The sequence below is a fragment of the Acipenser ruthenus genome, chromosome 8, assembly GCF_902713425.1.
Source record: "Acipenser ruthenus chromosome 8, fAciRut3.2 maternal haplotype, whole genome shotgun sequence".
NCBI classification, from domain to species: Eukaryota; Metazoa; Chordata; class Actinopteri; order Acipenseriformes; family Acipenseridae; genus Acipenser; species Acipenser ruthenus.
The window spans coordinates 63543609-63555935 of record NC_081196.1 but is presented as its reverse complement, the minus strand read 5'-3'; the positions used below and the strand labels follow the sequence as shown (position 1 = coordinate 63555935).

The following is a 12327-nucleotide window of genomic DNA, read 5'->3' as shown; positions in this document are numbered from 1 at the left end:
TTTACTGTTTTGGGAGCTTTAAAATAAATACGGATTGTTTTGGAAAGTTTGGACATTGATTTTATTTACTACACCACTCACCACAACACAACATGATGTTACATCAAAGTGCCTAAAATAGTTTTAAAAGGTTTTCAAATTGTATTACATCTATTTGCATTAGAAACACGATTGCTGGTCCCATTTTCTTTGCTTCTCAGTGTGCTTTTCTGTATTGCGTACATGCACACTTTTTCAGGAAGCCTGCTATAAAGTACCAGCATGTTATTTCCTGTGTCAGACTTCAACTCAGGAATAGAGTACCACAACATGGCCGTGTAAACTTTCTAAAGCTGCTGTGTGGAATGGTACAGCTGTGCACTGCTGCAGACTAAGACAGAACAAGTCATAAGCATAAACATGTAGGCACAGGCCAGGACTTAGCATGTCTTAATTCAGCTGGTTGACATGACATTTCAGCACCCTGGACAGATGACTGCCAACCCCAATAACCTGGCAAGCATTACAGAATGCTTAAAGTCTTAAATACATTCGTTTTAAGGTACATGTATTGAAAAGTTATTGAATTCAGTTCATCTCAAAAGGAGATATCTATCAAATGTTCACAATATAGTGTCCTGTGTTGAAATAGGATTGGTAGATCTCCTGTTCAAACTGAGCAGAGGCAACACATTGTAATGGAGCAGGCATACCTGTTCAGCATCTCAAAGGTTCTCATCTTCGTTACTTGATCCATTCTTTGGGGATGTAATGGAATGGTCCAGTTGTACGTTACCTGCAGTTTTTAAAAGACAAGTCAATTAGCCAAGACCTTTCCAAAGATGTGTCTTGCAATTTCAAATAAATAGATACATAAAAGCTATAACTGAGAGAGGGTTTGTTTCAAAGCACAGCAGCACACACTTGAATTTCAGATTGTGTTTGAAAGAGCTTTCCTACAGGACATGCTCTGCACTGTAATCAAGTCCACGCTGTGCAGAGTTGCGTAGTGACAGAACCTAATCAAAAGAAAATGGTAGCAAGTGCTGAAACAATTACAAGCTGACGCCATCCATATTATATTCCAGATCGCTCCATCCTCAGGGCTTACAGTTCACAATGACGATGAAAGCTTTTCACAAAACAATTTAAATACAGCTTTCAGTGGCAATGTAATAATGCCTACTAGTTATCATCAAAATCCAGGCAAACTGCCTGTCCACTCAAGCCCTGTGTAATGGCAATTCAGTCACTTCTTTTAACAGAGAAGTCAATGAAAGACTTATAAGTTTAACCCTTTCATGCACAGCGACCTAATATTGGGACGGATACAAAAAAATCTATGAATCTATTTTCAATATTTCATGGATGAAAGGGTTGATGACATTTGAGTCACTTCATCTAATAATGACAATACAGGACTTTTAATAATGTCAGTAATTTGGCTACAATAAATAACCAACTTGTAATTCCCTATTGAAGTTGTGATAAAACTGGTTTTGAAGTTACTTTACATTGAACCCTAATTAATCCTGAATAACAAACGTGTGTTAACCATGGCTCCTTATCGTGGAAACTAAACTATACGGGACTAGACCAGGAACTGGCAGAAAAATAAACATGATATGCTAAAGGACAGGTCTGAAAATATTTACGGATCATTTCATCTGTCACCAGTATGAGCTTGATAATTTCACCATACGAGCGTGTGTGAAATGTAGTGTGTTATTACTTCATATGAAGTCAAGAGAAAATGTGTTAGTGGATCAGGAATTCGATTTCAATCTCTGACACTTCTTATAAAGTGTTACCCGTGGCCTCTGAAAGAGGAGCTGACCTGACATGCACACAAGTCCAGCGAGAGGTGGGGATACAGGAGGACAAACAGCAGCACATATTGATTCAGCGACATCCAGGTGAGGAAAGGGTATTCCAGTCCAGGTCTTTATTCCAACCAGCTCCTAGATTAATTCACTGAACCTGTTGGCCTGGTTGAAATAAAGACCTGGACTGGAATAGATCTGGGAGTTGTGCACGACTCCTTTAAAAGAGTAGACAGCTTTAAATAATGAGTTCAGAGTTTGTATTTCCCCTTGCCTTGTTATGATGTTTGCAATCATTTGTATTGGTTCTTACTGCTGCAATAGTGTGTGTTTTTGATGAGCTGCTGTAAGTGCTTCCGCCCGAGTTCACAAGCTGCTCGTCAGGACTGGTTCACAGATATATACATGTGTTTTCTGACTTTATAGTGTAACAGCCATCGCCATCTAGTGCACAGCTCTGTGTACTGTCAGCAAAAAAAAGGAAACTTGATGCACAGAAGCTGTTAGACAGCTCGATGGCTGGTACCTACAACTGACTATACCAAAAAGGTGAATTTATTTATTTATAAATAAATAAATAAATAAATAAATAAATAAATAAAAAGCAATAGGAGGCTGTGCGGTCCAGTGGTTAAAGAGGTCACCGGTTCAAATCCCACCTCAGCCACTGACTCATTGTGTGACCCTGAGCAAGTCACTTAACCTCCTTGTGCTCCGTCTTTCAGGTGAGACGTAATTGTAAGTGACTCTGCAGCTGATGCATAGCTCACACACCCTAGTCTCTGTAAGTCGCCTTGGGTAAAGGCGTCTGCTAAATAAACAAATAATAATAATAAATAAATAATAATGAAATAAAAAATGAGTAATTACAATGAGAATCACTCAACATATAAACATAATTAAAGTGGGGAACACGTTACATTAAGTGTCTAATTAATGTGTATTTGCATAGTAGTTACTTAGTATATACATGTGTACTTACACACAGTTACAATGGTTTTATGCATTGTTACAATGTACTTAATTTGTTTTTTACACTATATAATCCTAACCATTTTCTGATACAATTGTGTACTTGCATATACTGTGCAAAAAAGATTCAAGTTAAGTACATTGTAACTGTGCATAATAACATTGTAATTATGTGTAAGTGCACATGCATTGACTAAGTAACTATTATGCAAATGCACCGTAATTGGAGACGTAAAAGGTAGCTACTTACTCACCCTTACGTCTTCCTCAAATTTAGAAACAGCCTTCATTTATACAATGATCAATTACTACATGTGACAGTGTGCTAGCAATGGCAAGTGTTTCGATGTATTTTGTACAGGCCTGGTATACACTAATATGATGAGCGGATTCTGAAGAACCCGCCTGTACCACAATGAGAGAATAAGAATAAAAGCACACGGCCCGTGACATACCCGAGCCTATTTGTGCACAGTTCTTCTTCTTGTATTTAGTTCCAGTCATATTGTTTATTCAAGAATAAAAAGATACATTAGCTTGAAGTGTGAAGGGAAGCTGACAGTAAAGAAGACGAAATCAATGCTATTGTCCCTGGCACAGGCACTGACTGTGGGTTTCAGCACCATGTCATTTCAGGAGTGTGTTTATGAACATTGATCACCACGCAGCAGGCTGACCACAGGCCAGAGAAGAGAAAACAAATGAATCATCTGAACAAATCGGTGTCTTAAACCATTGCAAACCTGCTGTGGACGCCTTCTCCTCAAGCCAACATCTTCCAGCTGTTCAACTTGGATGACTATGTATTCGGTCTCCCTGTAAGCCACGCTGTCAACAAAAGGTCCTCGGACTTGTAGTTTTAGAAGGCCGCGATCTCCAAAATCTGTAAGATTCACAGCTGGATTGGTCTGTTAAGAAAAAGCACTCGGCAAGAACTAATGCATGAAGTGAGGTTCAATCAAGCAGCTTCTTTGTCCAAGAACGTGGATATCAATCACAGACTCAACAGTTTAGAATCAATCCTGCAAGCGTCCGGAAAAATGTTTCAACAAATGTGGGGCTCAATTCTGAAAGTACCCGTACTCCAAGTTACGTTCCTACTGTAACTGAACTATGATCCAAACAAGCTCAGTTACATGCACGTCTCAATTAACAGTTCCTTCATTATGCAAATTACGTAGAAGAATGTTTGTTGAATCACGTTTAATAATTTGGGGTTTCACTAAATTGTATGAAGGTAAAATTCATTGTTATTATTCACATACTTTGACTGATAAATATTATGCCATAAAGCTAAATGGCACCTCAGTATGTACACCTTACTTTCACATACTCTGTTAAAACTTGCACTTACCAGGATTCACTTCTTTGGGGTCAACGTCTGTCAGTCATTGGGAGAAGAAACTGGTTAGTTAATGACAGGAAAGGCAGTGTCGAAGAGGTGGGGACATTTCACTCTCCAGACAGGAAGTGGACTGTGCAACAAACTACACAAAAGCAAGGTATGCAAACATGGGCAGGTTGGTTTTAGACTTCAGTGCGACAGGTCAGAATTAGTTCATCCACACTCTTTCGACGTGCGTCTTTATTGGAAAGTCGTACAGCCTTTTCTCGTGCATTTGCGACCTGAAATCATATTTGCTGCATGGTCAGAGTGAAGCTGTGCAGCTTTTATAGCTGCCTGTGCCTGATGTATCGCATTAATCCGAGACAGAAGTATGAACCAGCCCTTAATGTTTGCTGTAACATGTGCTTCTTTCGAAACTCCACGAGCAGGACCCACAGCCATGTTCAAGCCTAGCTACTGCACCTCTAATGTCTGTCTGACTTTGCTTTCCATTTGACAGACGACTTGTTGGTAAATGAATTAGCCTGTATAAGTTAAGCCTTACAGCAGCTTGGACATGTCCTATTCCATTCCTTTATGTTTTTTTGATTAAATGCATCATGACGTACAACTGAAGATCTTCAAACCCTGCCTCTCACCTCTTGCAAACCATTAGATCCCTAATCCATGCTTAACAACTCAATTAGGAGAGCAGACTGGCCTTCAAGAAAAGAGCATTAAATTAGCCTGCTAGCCTCTATTCATTATTGTACTGACCCTGCATTGCCTGTGAGACTGCTGTGTCCAACAAATCACATCCTCCCAATGCTTCAAGCCTCAGGCAAGCATTCCAATTCAAACTCCATGACTGGCACTCCACTTTGTATTAAACAATGTTCAAATAGCAGGTTTGTCTTTCTTTTTTTAGGCAGGTTGAAGATTATGACTTTGGTTTAAGCTTAATGTGTAGCTCTTTCTTGTGGTGTTATATTAATAAAGTCCTGGGTTTAATATCTTCAGCCTGTCATTAGAAAGCAGTGTGTAGTGCCTCAAGATGGATCAAACCCTGTTTGTCATCCCCTGCTGCACAAGCCACCCACCTTATCACCTGGCCTTTCTCTGTGTTTCCTCTGCAGGCTGTGAATGTAGACATGCCATTGCTCCAACACCAACTCTGCACAACAAGTTTTATATGAGGCTTGATGGAAAAGCTGCAGATTCTAACAAGTCAGAGCAGACATGCTGAGAATGTGACCTTCAGGTTAATTAACTTAAACAATACACCAGCCTCCCCAACACATTGCCCTCCTTCATCGGAACGCACTTCAAAGCATTTTACATCTACAAGTCAATGACACAAAGCTATTCAGCAGTAATGCAAATCATTTGATTTGAACCAGTTTCATTGCTGGTTCGAATCAACAACAAGAACGTGTCTCCTAATCTGTAGAACACAATAATATGCCATATTGTCACAGAGCTCTTGTATCCACATACATTTTTCTATGCATGTCAAAGTGGCATTTGGAGACCTTTGAGGTTATTGTCAAAAATGCAACAATAAACCATATCTAGCACAAAACAGAAACAGTGTCTTGGTTTATGACAAAACCTTGTTCTTTTTCAATGTCTTCGCCATTAGTCAGAAACAGAGAATTTGAGTTGCCAGGCTTTGTAAATAAGTGTTTAATTGTGCTTTACCATTAAAGTAATCAACATTGACTCAGTGTAACAGTGCAGTTTTGGATCTGAGCCATTTAGAGGGTGTGGGAATGGGCAGATGCAGTAGCCTAATATGAGGGACCACCTGGGATCTACTGATAGACCACACATGGATCCTCTATGACAGTCTTTAAAATCAGCAGTGTTAACACAATGTTCTACTAAACCTGTACTTGTCTGTTTTTGCTTTAGACCAACGTAAAATAAGTTCTTCAACTCTGATTAAAGCCTAACACCTTGTTAATATAATATATATATATATATATATATATATATATATATATATATATATATATATATATATATATATATATTTTTTTTTAAACTATGCTGGCTGTTGCTTTTCACATTCCCCCATTGAAGACAACCCTGCCCTCCTGAATGAACTGATCTTCTATGCAGTCAGAGTCACTAGTATGTGCTATTGATACAGTTTGTTTAAGCTAAAGGAATGACCCCTTGTCACAAAGACGGCCGGAGTGGGTGGCGTCAGACCAGAAAGGAATTCAAACACAGACAGTGGTTGTGATGAGCTGAGTGCAATGGCTGCACTCAGCGTTTATTAACAAATAAAAGGTTTTAAACGGTACACAAAACAGGACACGGCACTATACGCCAGAGTAAAAAGACAAACAAAACGCACTAAACACAAACGGTGCACGGAGACAAACAAACACGGTGAGTACACACACTTATCTTTACTTTTACAATCTTTAACTCTCCTCTCTCTCTCCCGTTCTCCTCTTCCGACACCTAACCACGAGTGACTAAAAATGTGCCTATTTATACTGTTGTGCTGGGATTCAATTACTAATTAATTATTCACTTGAATCCCAGCACGTGAATTAATTCTGTGCAACCCCGTGCTCACATATTACATTTAACCAGCACGTGAAGTGATTTGTGCTCTCCTCGTGCCTAAATATAAATCTACAATTTAAATACACGTGAAACACAGACCCGTTTATATCCCGTGTACCAATCTATACACCAACATTAACATACGCACGCATACATACATACACAGAACACACAAATGCACACAGGGGCGGGGCACTTTGCCACATATACCCCCCCTTGTGCGCAGCACACATGGCCTCAACGGCCACCTCCCCCCTTAAATACCCAGCAGTCCAGGCCAAAGTCTCGGGCTGGGAAGGGAGGCTTCAGTGGGCCCATGGCTGGAAATGCTGTCAGCTCCCCTGCCGGTAGTGGCACGGCTGACAGCATGCTGGTCCCGTCCTGCAGCGAAAAAGCTGCGGGGGCAGGTGGTCCCCCGACCTCCCCCTTCTTCGTAGCCGGCAGCTCCCTCCTGTGGGGCTCCGGCCACAAGAACTCCTGCAGCGAAACTGCTGCTGGGGAAAGTGGTCTCCAGACCTCGTCCCCCTTCTTCGTGGCCGGCAGCTCCCCTTTCTGGGGCTCCGGCCACCGTACTCCCTGTGGAGGTACGGGCAGCAGAGGCAGCTCCTGCTCCTCTGCTCCGGGCGGTGGCGGAAGCAGAGGCAGCTCCAGCTCCTCTGCTCCTGGTGGTGGTGGAGGCAGAGGCAGCTCCAGCTCCTCTGCTCCTGGCGGTGGTGGAGGCAGAGGCAGCTCCAGCTCCTCTGCTCCTGGCGGTGGTGGAGGCAGAGGCAGCTCCAGCTCCTCTGCTCCTGGCGGTGGTGGAGGCAGAGGCAGCTCCAGCTCCTCTGCTCCTGGTGGAGGTGGAGGCAGAGGCAGCTCCAGCTCCTCTGCTCCTGGCGGCGCTGGCTCCCTCCGCTGTGGCGGCTGGGCTGGTGCGCGCCGTGCTGCCCTCATCAGCATGAATAGAGGCTGCTGGGGGACACCAGCCTCCTGCCCCTCTCCCCCCCAAAAAATTTTCAGGGGGTTGAGCCTGTAACTCCTCCCCTTCCGGCTCTTGGGGCTGAACCAGCAGGCATTTTCCCTCTGCTGGTGGCTTGGGTCCCAGGGCTGTGGAAGCCCCGACTTGCCTCCCTTTGGGCTGTGGACGCACCGACTCCTCCCTGTTGGGCTGTGGACGCCCCGACTCCTCCCTGTTGGGCTGTGGACGCCCCGACTCCTCCCTGTTGGGCTGTGGACGCCCCGACTCCTCCCTGTTGGGCTGTGGACGCCCCGACTCCTCCCTGTTGGGCTGTGGACGCCCCGACTCCTCCCTGTTGGGCTGTGGACGCCCCGACTCCTCCCTGTTGGGCTGTGGACGCCCCGACTCCTCCCTGTTGGGCTGTGGACGCCCCGACTCCTCCCTGTTGGGCTGTGGACGTTCGGGCTCCCCCCACTCAGGCTGTGGACGTTCGGGCTCCCCCCACTCAGGCGTAGGACGTTCGGGCTCCCCCCACTCAGGCGTAGGACGTTCGGGCTCCCCCCACTCAGGCGTAGGACGTTCGGGCTCCCCCCACTCAGGCGTAGGACGTTCGGGCTCCCCCCACTCAGGCGTAGGACGTTCGGGCTCCTCCCACTCAGGCGTAGGACGTTCGGGCTCCTCCCACTCAGGCGTAGGACGTTCGGGCTCCTCCCACTCAGGCGTAGGACGTTCGGGCTCCTCCCACTCAGGCGTAGGACGTTCGGGCTCCTCCCACTCAGGCGTAGGACGTTCGGGCTCCTCCCACTCAGGCGTAGGACGTTCGGGCTCCTCCCACTCAGGCGTAGGACGTTCGGGCTCCTCCCACTCAGGCGTAGGACGTTCGGGCTCCTCCCACTCAGGCGTAGGACGTTCGGGCTCCTCCCACTTGGGCTGTGGAGGCAAAACCAGCAGGCATTCACCCTCTGCTGGTGGAGATGGGGACAGCAGGTACTCCTCTGCTGGTGGTCCTGCTACCTGGGCTGCTGTTCCGTTTATGGTTGCCTCCAGGTAGCTGAGGACAAACTCCACACCTTCCTCCAAGGTGTTTGGGGTGTGTTCCTCCTGATATGCCTCCCATCTCTCACTGTCCATCATCCACAGGGCCCGGACGACTATGGGTAGAGACTGGGCCTCCAGCCCAGCATTCTCCAGGAACCAGCCCCGCAGTTTGATGGCGTCTTCTGCCATTGACTCTTTTTTTTTTTTTTTTTTTTTCCCCAAAACAATATTTGTAATCCTTTTTTTTTTTTTTTTTTTTTTTTTTTTTTATCCAGACCCCTCCTGGTCTGACGCTTGGAGGCGCGGCTATCCCACGAAGACACCACGTGTCACAAAGACGGCCAGAGTGGGTGGCGTCAGACCAGAAGCAGGAAGGAATACAGACACAGACAGTGGTTGTGATGAGCTGAGTGCAATGGCTGCACTCAGCGTTTATTAACAAATAAAAGGTTTTAAACGGTACACAAAACAGGACACGGCACTATACGCCAAAGTAAAAAGACAAACAAAACGCACTAAACACAAACGGTGCACGGAGACAAACAAACACGGTGAGTACACACACTTATCTTTACTTTTACAATCTTTAACTCTCCTCTCTCTCTCCCGTTCTCCTCTTCCGACACCTAACCACGAGTGACTAAAAATGTGCCTATTTATACTGTTGTGCTGGGATTCAATTACTAATTAATTATTCACTTGAATCCCAGCACGTGAATTAATTCTGTGCAACCCCGTGCTCACATATTACATTTAACCAGCACGTGAAGTGATTTGTGCTCTCCTCGTGCCTAAATATAAATCTACAATTTAAATACACGTGAAACACAGACCCGTTTATATCCCGTGTACCAATCTATACACCAACATTAACATACGCACGCATACATACATACACAGAACACACAAATGCACACAGGGGCGGGGCACTTTGCCACACCCCTTCACAAACCTCCACACATATTCAAGTTGTCACTCTTGTCAGGCCCTCTGAAAAGATGAAGGCTTTATCAGATCCACAGTGAAACACACACTGAGCCACCGTAGGAATAATCTAGTGAATAACCGACACCTCTGAAATAAATCAAAGAAAGGATACCAAAGCTTTCCACAGATAAAACGGACAGCATTTGCCAAGAGTTTACATGGTCAGGATTCGTGCTAAAAAAAACCTGCAACAAGGACATAGAAATAGAAAAGAACATGCCTTTATTATTACTACGAAAAGAACATGCCTTTATTATTACTACGAAAAGAACATGCCTTTATTATTACTACAAAAAGAACATGCCTTTATTATTACTACAAAAAGAACATGCCTTTATTATTACTACGAAAAGAACATGCCTTTATTATTACTACAAAAAGAACATGCCTTTATTATTACTACGAAAAGAACATGCCTTTATTATTACTACAAAAAGAACATGCCTTTATTATTACTACGAAAAGAACATGCCTTTATTATTACTACAAAAAGAACATGCCTTTATTATTACTACAAAAAGAACATGCCTTTATTATTACTACGAAAAGAACATGCCTTTATTATTACTACAAAAAGAACATGCCTTTATTATTACTACAAACGTTGCGATCAGACAAGTGAAATAAGGGCACCAATGTGAAATGACCTTAATGGGCTGGGGTTACTAAAGAATGCAAAATCCAAACTAAAACAAAAAAACAACAAAAAAAACCCAGAAGCTGAAAAGGTGGAACGTACCGTGCAGATCATTACAATGATGAAAATCGTGGAGATTTTCAGAACTCTTAAGCAGTATCTGAAAGAGAAAAAAAAAAAAAAACCTACTGAAGGTTTCGTTTCAATGATGGACTGATGCCCAACCACAAGTATGAGTGTGTGGCGGAGAGAGACTATGGGACCTATTCATAAAAGCGTAAAGATTGATTTTTGATTGTTGATTTTTTTTTCTTTTTAATAATTACATTCCGCCACAATTATCTTTTTTTGGCTAAACTGACAGCCATTGCAGTGGTGAAAAAAAGCTTGAAATGTGCAGCTGTGTCCCTGACGGCGTCTTATCCGGCACACGCCTCCCTGCTGCGGGACTTGGCAGGCATGCATTTCTGACTGGACATTTACTTTAAATACACTTGCATCACAAAATGAGATGGCCTGGCATACACACTCTGTAAACTGACATGGAACGACCTCCATTCGGTAATAGAAAATTACTCAATACATAAGACATCTAAATCACTTAAGAAACAATTACTGGTGTTTATTAATGAATTGTTTGACACTCCATCAGAATATTTGATGGGTCAACCCATTAGTAATTACATCCCGGCTTGATAACATACCAACAAAACAGTTAGCAGTATATTATCAGCATCTCTCTTGATTGCAGAGTGTGTTACATAATGCAGGTTTACGCTGGTTATGCAGCAATACAAACTGGATGAAAATGAATGCCCAACACAGCTGCCATTATCTGCAAGATGACTGACTGCAGCGACAGCTAGGCATCCTGAGCCAAAGGACTCTGTGTGTGAAGAGATCTTTCAATCCTGTTTGTGTGAAAAACATATCAGATGGAATATATTGTATCTCCTCAATTGTACATAAAAGACTCCAATATCTGCTAATTGTCAACTATGTGTCCATGAACGTTGAACGGTACAAAGACCAGAAGTCTTTGACAACATACAGCATGCATTGTACTGTTACACATCCATTGTGCTGGTGTTTAATGTCTAACAAAATATATGCAGCATATATGGGCAGCAGTGTGGAGTAGTGGTTAGGGCTCTGGACTCTTGACCGGAGGGTTGTGGGTTCAATCCCTGGTAGGGGACACTGCTGCTGTACCCTTGAGCAAGGTACTTTACCTAGATTGCTCCAGTAAAAACCCAACTGTATAAATGGGTAATTGTATGTAAAAATAATGTGATATCTTGTAACAATTGTAAGTCGCCCTGGATAAGGGTGTCTGCTAAGAAATAAATAATAATAATAATAATAATAATAATAATATGAAAGGGAGAAAAAAACACCACTTTGTGAAAATAATATAGGAGTTAAACTTGAAAAAAAAACAAAATAGCAATACAGATTTAACTTGATACATTTCAAAATGTTTGGCATTTGCTGTGAGGTGTAAAAGGAACGCAGTTGCCAAAGACAGTTTATAAAGTGAGGCTCGTTGGTTTTTACAAGAAATAAATCAAAACACTAAGCGTTGACCACCTATAAACATTTTCAAAGGATGATTTAATTTACACATCAGCACCGTGGTTCAGTAGAAGTAACAAATCCATGCTAAAAGCTGTAAGAAATTTCTTGATTTCAAACACATTTACAACCCATCTATTTATACCTGTACTGTTCCCAGAAGGCTAAAAGCTTTGATGGCAGATATAGGCACATGGCTTTTCAGAAAGCTGTTAGCCAGTGTCCAGCTGCACTAGAGAAAAAGAGCCCCAGCCTTCAAGGGAACAATAACTCTGCAGACAGGCACATTAACTGATGCTGCTAGATCTCTCCACTCCACTCACACAGCACTCCATCTCCCTGTGTTATACTATGCTCTTTTCTCCATCTCTTTCTTTTCATCCCAAGTAATGGCTCTGCTGTGTGAAAGGTATTAGGAACACACATCAAAAAGATTTGAGAAGCAACGTGGGAGCCGACTCCGAACAAG

The 12327-nt window shown here is 43.1% G+C and overlaps 1 protein-coding gene across 1 annotated transcript in view; it reads right to left on the bottom strand.

The window, feature by feature from the left end:
• Positions 1–11362, bottom strand: part of LOC117972966 (P protein-like) — an 82831-nt gene extending 71469 nt beyond the window's left edge. The window contains 5 exon segments of the mRNA XM_059029675.1: positions 693–775; positions 3518–3672; positions 9759–9831; positions 10386–10443; positions 11355–11362. Of these exon segments, the coding sequence (XP_058885658.1) occupies positions 693–775; positions 3518–3672; positions 9759–9831; positions 10386–10443; positions 11355–11362 (377 nt within the window).
• Positions 11363–12327: the final 965 nt, after the last annotated feature.